This window comes from Pelophylax lessonae (genome assembly GCF_965119305.1).
Source record: "Pelophylax lessonae genome assembly, chromosome: 9".
In the NCBI taxonomy this organism is placed as follows: Eukaryota; Metazoa; Chordata; class Amphibia; order Anura; family Ranidae; genus Pelophylax; species Pelophylax lessonae.
In genome coordinates, this window is record NC_138776.1 from 61354015 (window position 1) to 61368496 (window position 14482).

At 46.5% G+C, this 14482-nt stretch overlaps 1 protein-coding gene across 1 annotated transcript in view; it reads right to left on the reverse strand.

Moving 5' to 3' along the window:
• CPN1 (carboxypeptidase N subunit 1) overlaps positions 1 to 14482 on the reverse strand; it is a 78113-nt gene that overhangs the window by 19342 nt on the left and 44289 nt on the right. Inside the window, exons 3-5 of the mRNA XM_082267565.1 lie at positions 14049 to 14204; positions 9588 to 9773; positions 381 to 492 (exon numbers count right to left, since the gene is read on the reverse strand). Of these exons, the coding sequence (XP_082123691.1) occupies positions 381 to 492; positions 9588 to 9773; positions 14049 to 14204 (454 nt within the window). The remainder of the gene's footprint in view (positions 1 to 380; positions 493 to 9587; positions 9774 to 14048; positions 14205 to 14482) is intronic.

Sequence of the window (14482 nt, forward strand, 5' to 3'; positions counted from 1 at the left end):
ATTGTACAGTTTTTGTAGCTGCTGACATTAAATTTTTGCAGAATTGACTGAAACTCCTTTTTACACAGTATACATATTTTTTTAAAAGCTTCCATGGTATGACCAAATGTCTTTTTTGTCTTGTGCTTGTCTTGCTTAATGTGTTCCTCTTACCTTCTTATTGTTACAAAATAAATCTAATAAAGAACCAGGATCAATAAGCCCCATTTTTAAAATATGCTGTAATTATGACTTCCTTTCCAGATAAGAACAGAGGATCAGAGGCCCCAGCAAAACACCCAAGCCCAAAGCAGAGTCCTACACCTGAGGAAATGACCACAATGTAAGCAGAGATGTTCATGCTTGCATAAAAACATTTTATTGGTATAACTGATGCATACCTTTTGATAGGGAATACCAAGAAGCTCCATTAGTAATGCCATAAGGAAAGTAATCCCCACAATTAAACTCTCTGTGCATCCATCCATGAGCAAAGGAATAAGACATTGCTAACTGCAAAGAGAAAAACATTTCATACATCAGCCAGGAAATATTGATGTACAATGTCAATAAATGTAGCGCATGAAAATATCAATAACTAAATAATCAAAAGTGCCAAGCGTAACAAAATTGGATATCAGCTGAAGGCTTAAGAGTTGTCACCTTAAAAGTACCAACTAAGCACATTGTCAAAAAGAGTCAACTATTAACACAAGTCTCTGAAAAAACTGTTATGAAGGTCATTGACTATACAAATAGCACATAATACTCCACTTGTGTTCAGGGTAGACGACCACCACACTACATAGGTTAGCCATGCTAAAACAAAAGTCTAGGAAGGATAGCCTCTACAAAACGTGTGTTTGTAAACCTCCCTGGCGGTATGATTATGTCAGGAATTATGTACCAAAAGGGGTACAATTTTTTGCATGTAAATTTGGCGTTATGTATTGTAGGCCTACAATTCTTAGTAAATACTTACTTAAACCTGACCAAAACAAGACTCTAGTAGACATCCCAGATGTGATAAATTTGAAACACAAACACATGAATTATAATCTAATCAATAATATAATTTTATTCAATAATGCAGTGAAAAATAATTAAATTTGTCAAACAAAGAAATTCAATACACATGTGTGAAACAGTTTGAAGCATGGAACTAGACAAAGTCCGACGTTGCAACCAGGACAATAGTACCTTGTTTCCTTTCTGACTTTTCTTCCATTGCCATCCTTCTTGGAACAGCAAACGACGCACATCCTGGTAGGCGCTAACTTTCTTGCGGTTGGCGGTACGAAGTCTACAAAATGACGGCCTGTCAGGTGTTCTGGATTGCCAACGTCAACAGCGCGTCGTCCGGGTCTGTTTGCAGATACTGATGGCGTCGGGTGGTTGACAAAAATCTGCTCAGCCACCTTCCAGATAAAGTCAGAATGAACAAGAGGTATGTTAGTGTTTGCTTTATAAAGGATATAAGCGTTCCAAAGGCATTGTTCAAGGAGATGCCTGAAAATCTTTTTGTAATACTTTTTCTGTTGCTTCCGCATCGCCGGGTAAAATGTCATTGCCTGATCGGCTCGGTCAACACCTCCCATTGTGTGATTATAGTCGATCACGACTTGCGGCTTCAGCACATCTGTTCCGTGTTTTGTGCGGACCATGGCAGTGGAGGTGCTGTGCACGGTGCTCATGAGACACACGTCCTTTTTGTCTCGCAAACCGCATTGCCATCATTTTACCCTTTTGAAAGGCAACCATGTCTCCTTTTTTTAGTTTTTTCCTGCCAAACATTGATGGCATATCATGCCGGTTTGGCCTAACAGTACCATACCGATCAGTTTTGTTTAGGAGCAAAACCTCATAAAGTTCCGGAGAGGTGTAAAAATTGTCCGTTGTCACGCAATATCCCTGGTTCAGCAATGGGTCCAGCAGTGAAAGGACAGAGGATGTGGCCATCCCATAGCCGCTGTACTTGGGATTGAACTTGGTACCTTTCCCAGTGTATATGATAGCATTCCAGATATATCCGGTGGATGATTCACAGAGCATATAAAATTTGATGCCAAACCGCGCTCTTTTGGATGCAATAAATTGTATCCAGCTCAGGCGTCCCTTGTAGGCCATCAGACTTTTGTCCACACTGACATCCCTTTCTGGCACATAGGTCCGCTGGAAGTTGGTGACAATCATTTGGCACACCTCCCAGATTTTTTTGAGTTTTGGCGCAGGATGCGTGGCCTCATCAAACTCTTCGTTGTTGGCGAAGTGTAAATTCTTCATGATCAGTGAAAAACGATATTCGGACATCACTGTGCCAAAAAATGGAGTGGCCAGCATCTTATTGGTGGTCCAATACCATTTCTGGAGCGGTTTCCCCACCACCCCCTGAAGGATGATGAGTCCCAGAAACTGCCAGATGTCCTCTTTACTGAGCGATTCCCATTTTCTGGATATGGAAAATCTGGCACGCAGTGTAGCGGATTGCTGCTCATGGTAGCGGCTGGTTTCTGTGACGATTTGTAAAATTACCTCCTCAGTAAGAAATAATTTCAGGTATGCCAGAGGGTTGTCACTCTCCACATCAACCTTCATCCAAGGAGATCCAGTGAATCGGAATCTCGGGGGCGCTGCCTGGTCCGCATCGCTGTTTAGAGGGCACCAAGTGCGCACATGGCTTAGGTCAGGTGCGGGATCATCGGCGTTGTCACTTTCTGGATCAGTGTCAGTGTCAGAGTCAGATGACAAATCTCCCCACGACTCACTGTCACTCTGTTCTGCGAGCAGCTCCGTATCGCTGTCGCAGTCGCTCAGCTGATCCAAAAGCGCATTTGTAGGACAGCGCTTTTTTTATGCCATTTTCAAACGTTTTTATTTGTCACAAATGACAATGGCAAGGGGCACTGAAAGGGCACTGTGTCTGATACTAAGGTGATACAGTGTAATCCTCTCAGATTACACTGTATCATCTCCTTTTTATGTGTTTGTGTTGGTGCAACTTTTGAATTTCCCTCCCAGTTCCGCTCCCATGCACCATTGCTGCTGCAGGGAACGGAACCAGGAAGTCATCAGACCAACGGAAAAAGCGGCAGGGATCTCGGCGGCGATCACAGCAATGGGAGATCATCGCTGGATCGCCAGGAGAAGGTAAGGAACCCCGCTGCAGGCTCTGCACATATACCCCAAGCGTGACTCGGGGATACCGATCCTAGCATAAAAAAAACACCCCGAGTCACGCTCGGGGTTACCGCTAAGGGGGTTAAAGACAACTGTTACACAGCATGTGTTAAGAAAGGTACACCATTGTGTAACATGTACAATATGTTGGGACAAAGAAGGTCAACCACTATACAACAATTGTTCACTACACAATGTATGTTTAAGGATGCCATTCCAAAACACACTCCCATGGTCTACCAATACACAAAATGTATCCATTAATGATGAACTAAAAATATGTCAGATAAAGTCCACCCCTGCATAACAGTTGTCAAAAACAGTCATAGCTCTACAAAGTATCTCCAAGTTGACCAGCCGCTAGGAAGCTGTGTTTATGAAGGATAACTCTTATAATTACAGACAGGAATACTCCGTAGATTTACTAGAGAGCAGTGCTCTTCAAAGAGACAGGGATTCCTTAAAATGATTGTAAAGGCAGAAGGTTTTATATCTTATTGCATTCTATGCATTAAGATAAAAAGCCTTCTGTGTGCAGCAGCCCCCCTTAGCCCTCACTAATATTGGAAGGTCTACTATTACAAGGCATGTCTCCATGAACATCTCCTCTTTCGTATTAACTCCCTGAAACAACTAAAGGAAGCAAAAAGGCCTCCAGCCCAGGATGCTATGTTTTTTTTTTTTTTACTAAAACTGGAGTGTGCAAAATCTGGAGCCAGTCAACTTCTAACTTCAACTTGTTCAATTATGCTTTGACAAAAGAACCTGGAAGCTGATTGGTTTCTATGCAGAGCTGCTCCACAGTTTGCACTCTTCGGTTTTAGTAAATCATCTCTTATGTATTTTAAAGTACATATAAATCAAAACATTTGTGTAAGCATCACATTTCACCACCTCCGAAGAAACCTGTGTCTGTACAGTCAGCTGGAAAAGTGATGAACTCTGTTATTTGGGATTGGAAAGGCATATTGATGGTGGATTTCCTTCCAAATGGCCCGACTATAAATGTACAATCTTATGCTAAGTTGCTAACCCAACTTTGTGAGGAAATAAAATCCAATAGACCTGGGATGCTGACAAAAAGTGTGATGTTCCACCAGGGCAATGCTCGCCCTCACACTTCCACAGACTCAATGGCAACAATTCATCAGTTTAGCTTCAATTTATAACCCCGCCTACCATATTCACAAGATTTAGCACCTTTGGACTTCTACCTCTTCCCGAAGCTCTAAACCCATCTCGGTGGAACCAAATGTTCTTTAACAGAGGAGGTTATACATGCTGAAACACAGTTTTTTGCAGACTAGGAAGAAACCTTTTACAAAACTGAAATTATGGCATTAGAACATCAATGGACAAAGTGCAAACACTTGAAATGGGATTATGTTGACAAATGACGGTTTCAAAAATCTAAGTAAACTATTTTAATGCAAGGCTAAAAACTTTCCAATCCACCCTTGTATTTGTTTTTTATACAGTAGGGGAAAGTTAGAACCCCTGTCAGTTTCTTTTTGCTTTCTTTGTCCCCTCTGGTGAGATTCACCCTTTCTATTTGTAATGGGGACCACCATAACTGGAGTCAGTAGCGGAACTATCAGGGTCGCAGCGGTCGCGCTTGCGACCGGGCCCTGGAGTTCCGCCACCTGAGGGGGGGCCCGCCAGCCCCCGTTCTCTTGCCGCGGCGTGAGGGGCCCGTCCGTCCGCCTAACTGTTCTGGCTAGTATTGTGGTTGCCCTCCCCGATCGTTGTGCTGCACTGCGTGGGGAGGGAGGGGGAGGTGTCTACAGCGGCCGGGGGGTTGCTAAGAGGAGGCTGCCTGGCTATTTTAGTCTTCTAAAAAGCAGTCTGTGTCTGCCTGCACCGCCCTCAGCCCTGCCGATCCTCCAATAAACAGAGGAGGCTGATGCAGTGAGGCAGGGGTGGACGCCGGTGATAAGCAGTCATCCGTACCTGGGACCGCCCCCCAGCTCCGCCCCCTGACTCCGGCTCCCGCTTCTTGACTGACTTATGGCTGTTCCTAGCACTGGGCAAGGTAGGAGAAATTCGCCCTGTCCCGAGGCCCCAGGTGTCGTGCTATCACTCTTCTCCTCCTGACACACTGTCCCCCTATACTGCCCCCACCTGACACACTGTCCCCCCATACTGCCCCCACCTGACACACTGTCCCCCCATACTGCCCCCACCTGACACACTGTCCCCCCATACTGCCCCCATCTGACACACTGTCCCCCTATACTGCCCCCACCTGACACACTGTCCCCCCATACTGCCCCCACCTGACACACTGTCCCCCCATACTGCCCCCATCTGACACACTGTCCCCCTATACTGCCCCCACCTGACACACTGTCCCCCCATACTGCCCCCACCTGACACACTGTCCCCCCATACTGCCCCCACCTGACACACTGTCCCCCCATACTGCCCCCACCTGACACACTGTCCCCCTATACTGCCCCCACCTGACACACTGTCCCCCTATACTGCCCCCACCTGACACACTGTCCCCCCATACTGCCCCCACCTGGCACACTGTCCCCCTATACTTCCCCCACCTGACACACTGTCCCCCTATACTGCCCCCACCTGACACACTGTCCCCCTATACTGCCCCCACCTGGCACACTGTCCCCCTATACTGCCCCCACCTGACACACTGTCCCCCCATACTGCCCCCACCTGACACACTGTCCCCCTATACTGCCCCCACCTGGCACACTGTCCCCCTATACTGCCCCCACCTGGCACACTGTCCCCCCATACTGCCCCCACCTGGCACACTGTCCCCCTATACTGCCCCCACCTGGCACACTGTCCCCCTATACTGCCCCCACCTGACACACTGTCCCCCTATACTGCCCCCACCTGGCACACTGTCCCCCTATACTGCCCCCACCTGGCACACTGTCCCCCCATACTGCCCCCACCTGGCACACTGTCCCCCTATACGGCCCCCACCTGGCACACTGTCCCCCTATACTGCCCCTACCTGGCACACTGTCCCCCTATACTGCCCCCACCTGACACACTGTCCCCCCATACTGCCCCCACCTGACACACTGTCCCCCCATACTGCCCCCATCTGACACACTGTCCCCCTATACTGCCCCCACCTGACACACTGTCCCCCCATACTGCCCCCACCTGACACACTGTCCCCCCATACTGCCCCCATCTGACACACTGTCCCCCTATACTGCCCCCACCTGACACACTGTCCCCCCATACTGCCCCCACCTGACACACTGTCCCCCCATACTGCCCCCACCTGACACACTGTCCCCCCATACTGCCCCCACCTGACACACTGTCCCCCTATACTGCCCCCACCTGACACACTGTCCCCCTATACTGCCCCCACCTGACACACTGTCCCCCCATACTGCCCCCACCTGGCACACTGTCCCCCTATACTTCCCCCACCTGACACACTGTCCCCCTATACTGCCCCCACCTGACACACTGTCCCCCTATACTGCCCCCACCTGGCACACTGTCCCCCTATACTGCCCCCACCTGACACACTGTCCCCCCATACTGCCCCCACCTGACACACTGTCCCCCTATACTGCCCCCACCTGGCACACTGTCCCCCTATACTGCCCCCACCTGGCACACTGTCCCCCCATACTGCCCCCACCTGGCACACTGTCCCCCTATACTGCCCCCACCTGGCACACTGTCCCCCTATACTGCCCCCACCTGACACACTGTCCCCCTATACTGCCCCCACCTGGCACACTGTCCCCCTATACTGCCCCCACCTGGCACACTGTCCCCCCATACTGCCCCCACCTGGCACACTGTCCCCCTATACGGCCCCCACCTGGCACACTGTCCCCCTATACTGCCCCTACCTGGCACACTGTCCCCCTATACTGCCCCCACCTGGTACACTGTCCCCCTATACTGCCCCCACCTGGCACACTGTCCCCCTATACTGCCCCCACCTGGCACACTGTCCCCCTATACTGACCCCACCTGGCACACTGTCCCCCTATACTGCCCCCTCCTGGCACACTGTCCCCCTATACTGCTCTCCACTGCCCCCTCCTGGCATACTGTCCCCCTATACTGCCCTCCAATGCCCCCTCCTGACACACTGACCCCCTATACTGCCCTCCACTACCTCCTCCTGGCACACTGACCCCCTATACTGCCCTCCACTACCTCCTCCTGGCACACTGTCCCCCTATACTGCCCTCCACTGCCCCCCTCCCATCATGCTGTCCCCCTTCCATCATGCTGCCCCCCCATACTGGCACACTGTCCCCCTATACTTCCCTCCACTGCCTCCCTCCCACCATGCTATCCCCTTCCCATCATGCTGCCCCCCTGGCACACTGTCCCCTATACTGCCCTCCACTGCCCCCTCCCATCATGCTGTCCCCCCATACTGCCCTCCACTGCCCCCCTCCTTCATGCTGTCCCCCTATACTGCCCCTTCCTGTCACACTGCCCCCCCATACTGCCCTTCACTGCCCCCCCTCCCATCACACTGCCCCCTTCCCATCACATTGCTTCTCTCCGGTCACACTGCCCCACCCTCCAGCCGCATTGGCCCCTCCCAACACACCGACCCCCTAAAATCACACTGCCCCCTCATACTGTCCTCCACGCTCCCCCATCCCCATCACACCGCCCCCCCTTCTGAAGGTGCCCCATGTGCTCCGTCACCCAGATTGAGGCACCCTAATACAGAAGGTGTACAGTAACTGTGTGTGGCAAGTTTAGTGGGAGGATGTTGGTGGAGAACGAGGAGCTCAAAATCCCCCGCTCCCCCACAGCACTACCGGCATCCCCTCTCCCCCTGATATCTCAGTAAAGCTCCAAAAATGGAGTTCCTAAAAAGTTGTAAAAAAAATTAAAAATAAAATTGTAAAAACAAAAAAATAAAAATGTAAAATAAAATGGTAAAAAATAATAAAAAAAAAAGAAAAAATAACAAAAATTTAAAACTTCTGGCCCCAACCACTGCCATACTGACCACGTCCACTGCCATACTGACCACGTCCACTGCTCTAATGACCATGTCTACTGCCCTACTGACTATGTCTACTGCCCTACTGACCATGTCTTCTGCCATAGTGACCTTTCCACTGCCATACTGACCATGTCTACTGCCCTACTGACCATGTCTACTGCCCTACTCACCATGTCTACTGCCATACTGACCTTTCCACTGCCATACTAACCATGTCTACTGCCCTACTGACAATGTCTACTGTCCTACTGACTATGTCTACTGCCCTACTGACCATGTCTTCTGCCATAGTGACCTTTCCACTGCCATACTGACCATGTCTACTGCTCTACTGACCATGTCTACTGCCCTACTGACCATGTCTACTGCCCTACTGACCATGTCCACTGCCATACTGACCTTTCCACTGCCATACTAACCATGTCCACTGCCCTACTGACAATGTCTACTGTCCTACTGACTATGTCTACTACCATACTGACCATGTCCACTTCCCTACTGACCATGTCCACTGCCATATTGACCATGTCCACTGCCCAACTGACCACATTTACTGCCATATTGACAACGTCTACTGCCATACTGACCATGTCCAATGCCATACTGACCATGTCCACTGCTCTACTAACCATGTCCACTGCTCTACTGACCATGTCCACTGCTCTACTGACCACATCCACTGCTCTCCTGACTGACACTATTCACAGTCGACATTGACACCACTGGCGGAACTACCAGGGATGCAAAGGTGGCACTTGCGACTAGGCCCTGGCCTTCCACCACCATGGCGGGGCCCAAGACTGCAGGAAGGAGGTCCGCTGCACAACATGTGCAAGGGATCCACTGCGACACCATAAAGGTTCCTGGGACCAGTGGGAAGGGCTCTGGGCTTGGAGGGAAGGACCGAGGACCGGAGGTCAGGGGGCCCTTCTTGGTTTCTTGCACCAGGGCCCTGAAGGTTCTAGTTACGCCTCTGACTGGAGTAGACAATGATGAAACATTTTTTACAGTTGTCAACAGTTCAGAAGATAAAGGGTTACATTTTCAATAAGGACAGTACAGGTGATTTAATAGGAACTATTTAAGAGAGGATTTCCCCTACCTTTTGTGAGATTTTGACTTATTACCTGCTGTATTTAACCTGGTCACTCAACCTAGGGCATACCTATTGCTGGCTATACACATATATCTGTATGGACAATGCCAGATTCCCCTGTATCTTTTCTTTTTCAATAGCTATACCTGGTGTGGGCCAGAAACAATAGTCTGGAAAATGGTTTTATATGAAGAAGGTAGTCAGCTGGGATGGGAATGTCTTGCCGATTCCTCATTGTTCCTACTGTGCACTGTTTCTGTGTAGAGGACCATCTGCCACTATGATGTATCTACTATTTGTAAGTAAAGACCAATAACCAGCTTTAGAGTAGGATAATATGATATGACTTACTGCTTTAAACAGTTTATCATCTGGGGTAGCAGAATAGCTTGCGGTGCGGCGGTAACCTCTGACCCGAAGATCTTTACTTTTATCAAATGGATAATTAGCTACAACAGCTCCACCGTGGAGGTTTGCAGAAAGCACAAAGTTGTGGCTTTCAATCCAGTTAATTACGGCTTGTGTTTCCGGCTCCACCTGTGAAAGATCAGATAGAATTATCTGCAACATGAATAATATTAATGAAAGCTAATTATTAATGTAATACATAAACCTTTGAACCATGTAACTAAAAAGTAACAGATTAGTCCTAATTCACGTGTTACTTTCTGGTAGATGCTAAAGCTTAAATAAAGTATAACTCAAGCCAAAACATTTCTTTCATTTTGGATTGAGAAGTCAAGGGTTAAAACCCCACTCAAGTTTTCTTGCCATCTGTGTACCCTTGGGGAGATCTCATCTTACTTCCTGTCCTGTAGACATGACAGTAAGTGAGAGGAGATCTCTCCCAAACAAAGGAAATGCCCTTTTAGACAGTTGTTGCCATTGAAAGATACTTTAAGGGAGGTTTACTAAAGGCAAATAGACTGTGCATTTTGCAAGTGCAGTTGCCCCAGTGCTTAGTAAATGTGGTGAAGCTCTGTTGACTTCCATCATCCAATCATGTGCAAGTAATAATTCTGTTTTTTCCTTGCGTGTGATTGGGAATTCTTTGCAAAGTGAAGCTTTATTCCATTTACTAAGCTCTGGAGCAACTGCACTTGCAGTGTGCACAGTTCATTTGCCTTTATTAAATCCACCACAGTATAGCCTTTATTTCCATTCTGGTGACAACTCTAAAAATGTGGATTTTCCTACACTTCAATTCCTGGTGGCAATGGTCCCAAGGACAAAAAAAAATTACTTTTAATCCAACCTAAAATAAAGAATGGTTTCCCTAAACCCTCTGGAAATTGCATGACCTTGAGGTTCTGAGGTTCTGAAGTTTATCTTAATGCAATTAAGAAAGAGTCCCCCTTTTTCCTTGATTTTACATTTTTAAATATTAGGATTAAATGTAATATTAATATTAATTGAAATTTAATATTAAATATTTTTTATAAATAAAAAAAAATAAACCGAAAAAGCCAAATGTGGGGTGCAAACATGCACCACCCACCCTAGGCATAAACAGAACCAATAACTATGTCTACAAACTGTTCGACAAATATAGGAGGCAAGGAGTTGCTTAATTAACTAGGTTTCTACTATAACAGATGTTGTGAAGAAGCCAGCATTAAATCCCACATCTCTTGGTCCTGTAGACTGGGTTTCTAGACTTATCTCTACCATTTTCCCTAAAACCATGCCAAGAGACCTTGCAGTTCTACCATTAGACAACAAACCTTCAGGAATAAGAATTACAGTGTGGCTCAATTATCTTTGACAGAGAAGAAATTCTTCCACAACCTTGGGGTTAAAAAGTGTTGGTATGTGGCGCTACCACCGTGCACAAACCTAATTGTGCAAAATAATCACATAGGTTTGTGCACGGTGGTAGCGCCACATACCAAAACTTTTTTTTTTTCTTCCGTAAACATTTATACCAACACTTTTTAACCCCATTCACTCCTTACCCTAGCGGTAGGTTGGAGGCAGTATAACCACCGTTCCGCATTCATTTATTTATCTATATGTATTCCTGTTTATAAACGCACTCCATAACGTGGGTATACCCAACCCATTTATCTTCCACAACCTTGTTTGCACAGTGCGGAGAATTCAATTGCGTAGTGTGGAGAATTTTTAAAATTGAGATTGCTGATTAAAAAAGAGCACAAAGATGACCTCATAAGTGAGAAGCTGTCCCTTCACTATCCAATCACCGACCTTGAACAAGCTGCATTGCTCTTACTGCAGTGGAGGACCGTAAATGGTCATGAGTTCGTTTCTAAATTCGAAATCTGGTGCAAAAGATTTACACATTTTCTGCCAGGTAGGACACGTCTATGTTTAGCTTTTCCCTTAGACTTACACTTAAACATTCTGCTGTTTTTAATTTAGATGTGGGTTTTAATTAGGGCTTTTGAACTTGTTGACGGGTAGGCCAGAGGTGGGCCCTGCTCAATGTTCAGCTGTAATTATTTTATCCAGCTTGTATTTTCTATCAGTTCTTTCTAACAAGGCAAAATACTTCTGTCTGCCAAAAGATTCACCTTAAACAGCACCGAGAGCTGACGTAGTTGGCCAGGAACGTCAAAACTCACTGATTTATGGGGAACAAAGTGGACAACTTGAAAGACTTTTAGACGCTCTCCTGATTAACTGTAAACTGAATTACTTGGCTTTTCCTAAATTAACTGATAGAAGCACCATAACAGGAAACATCCATTTGTTTTTTATGTCAAAAATCTCTTATTTATTTTAAGGGTTTAGTTCACCCAAAGGTGATATCTTTAAATAGATTTTGGTGGGCTGAACCATGCTTCTAGTGTAGCGCTACCTCCATAGGAGCCACTTGAGTTATACCCAGGTAGTCCTTACTTCTTCACTGGCAGCCAGGTACAAGGTATATTCTGCAGCCAGGTACACACACTTTAGCTCGATGGAGTCAAAGACCAGTCTAAGGGATAGTGTTTTGTAGTTTTATTTTGTATGAACTTGGATAGGGTAGAGGATTTGCAGTAGGGTACTCCAGAACAAAACTATGCACAGATTGAGGACTCTAGCTGATCTAGAACTGAACAGTAGGTGAAGTCCCTTGCTGGGAGCAGATGGCAGACTTGTGTAGCAGTGCAGAAATAAAGAGTATGAGCAAAGTCTCTTGTAGTGAAGTACAGGTAGACAATGCTCTTCAGATCACTAGCCAGTGATCTTTTTAGTTGGACTCTTGGTTGACTGTACGAGGACAAAGGGGTAGCCAAAAGAACAGGCCTCTAGATCTTTTGTTTGTACTCACAGGAATTGCAAACAGATCCTCTCAGGCATGGCTCCCCTTCAGTCAGCTCTTTAGAAGCACCAGGGTCACTCCGCCATTTTAGCTTCAGGCCCTCAGATTGCCCACCTGAGGCCGCATGGCAACAGGTGCCAGGGGAAGCAAGCCTGCCTCACCCCTGGCTGGTGCACTCCACTCTCCGGGAAGGACCCAGAGCTCAGGTGTTCTCTGAATACATAGGCCAATCGCAGCATGCTCTAGAGGAAACTCCCCTGTAAATGGCCAAGACTGCATACACAATAATACTGTCTATTTGCCTAGCTTCCACCCATGTTCCAGAAAGCTCTACATGTTTCTAGAAGGCAGGAAGAGCCCACGCAAACTCATCAGCACCAGAACACCAGGAGAAGTTCTAACTAATGAATTGCTGCATTGTGGTAAGCAGACATGCTGAAGACACATTTGCCTCTAGCCCCACCGTTAGGCGGAGGGGCAAGCTACACTAATCTTACTATTTACATCTAGCACCTATACTAGGAGGGTGGCACACTTACGTCTCTGAAGGACTCCATTAGTGAGATCTCCCAGCCATAAATTCTGTATATAGTACAGCCCACTTTGGAGTTTTAGGTCCATTGCACACGGGGTCCGTCTAGGAGCAGTGCATCCCTTCTAGTGTTTTGGTGCACTCGGGAAGGATAGGTCCAGTGTCCAGCCCTGCTGCAGGCAGCCTGTCAAAGCTTATGGCAGGTTGCAACTGGACGGTGCTGAACATTGTAAGGCCCCATGTGCAAGGGGCCTTAGGTGTTTCCACCCTCTGTGTTATAGACTAAAAACCGGAATTTCAACATGAAGATTGGAACACCTTCATAAACTCTATTAAAATTCATATATTGATTTCGGTTGGGCTGGCCCATTAAAGTGCAAAGGAACAAACAAGGTTGCATAATATCAAGTTCCCATTCAAGAAGGCTAGTGAGAACTAATAATGTTTAACTTCAAGAAAAACAACTTTTACATTTGGAATAGAGTGGGACCAGTTAAAATATAACATTGTGGAGTGAAAAGAAGAAGTTTAAGGCTATATAGGTACTTTAGATCAGGCCCACCAGTTAGATATAGTTTACATATTTAAAGTGGCCCCCTCTGTCTTGCAAGGGAAGTAAAGAAGTAATTAAACCTCCTTACTCCCCAACAGTGCGTATCAACCTTACCTACCCCCTACTAGCTGGGAGTAAAGTGAAATACTGAGCACCCCCCATGTTACATAAGCCAGATTGTCCCAGCATTTCTACATGTGATGGTTCGTAAATCCATGTAAGCTCTGACAAGATGGTTTGGAGCTTACACAGAGCTTTTAATTCACCAATACCAGTGGCTGAAGGGAGTAGTAGTGGAGCAAGGAAAGGTGGGTATATGCTGTTGGAAAGATGTGGAGTAAACTGACTGTTGCTTTGCCCTGTATTGGTAACTTTAAAGAGAAGTGGTATTAATATTTATACTGACAGAAAAATCATACTGTTTCAGTAACAGCTTTGTATATTGATGTCTTTACCTACCTGCTCCTTCCAGTTGTCCGGGAGAGAAAGGTGATCAGTTGGCCCTCCATTCTTCTCATTGTAGTACATGACCATGTTTAGATCAGGGAAGTTTCGGTTTAAATCTACATCGTTGAAGTTATTTCTTCCAGTCAAGTATCCATTAAAATACGGCCCCTGTGGGGTAAATTTGTATTTTCAGCACTATATATATATGAGGTCAGTAAACATTCTGAACAACAACAGCACTAGACCAAAGAGAAGCCAAAAAAAGTTTTGAGTTTTCTGTAGCAGCAAATATCAAACTTTTCCCTAATATTTCAGGTAAGTAGATGACCCTAAGGACTTGCCTATCTTTTATGTCATCACTGCAAATGAAAACCCTTTTAGAAGGTGTGTTTAACCGCTATGTACACAATACACACCAAATGAAAAAGTAAATAAACATTTTTTAG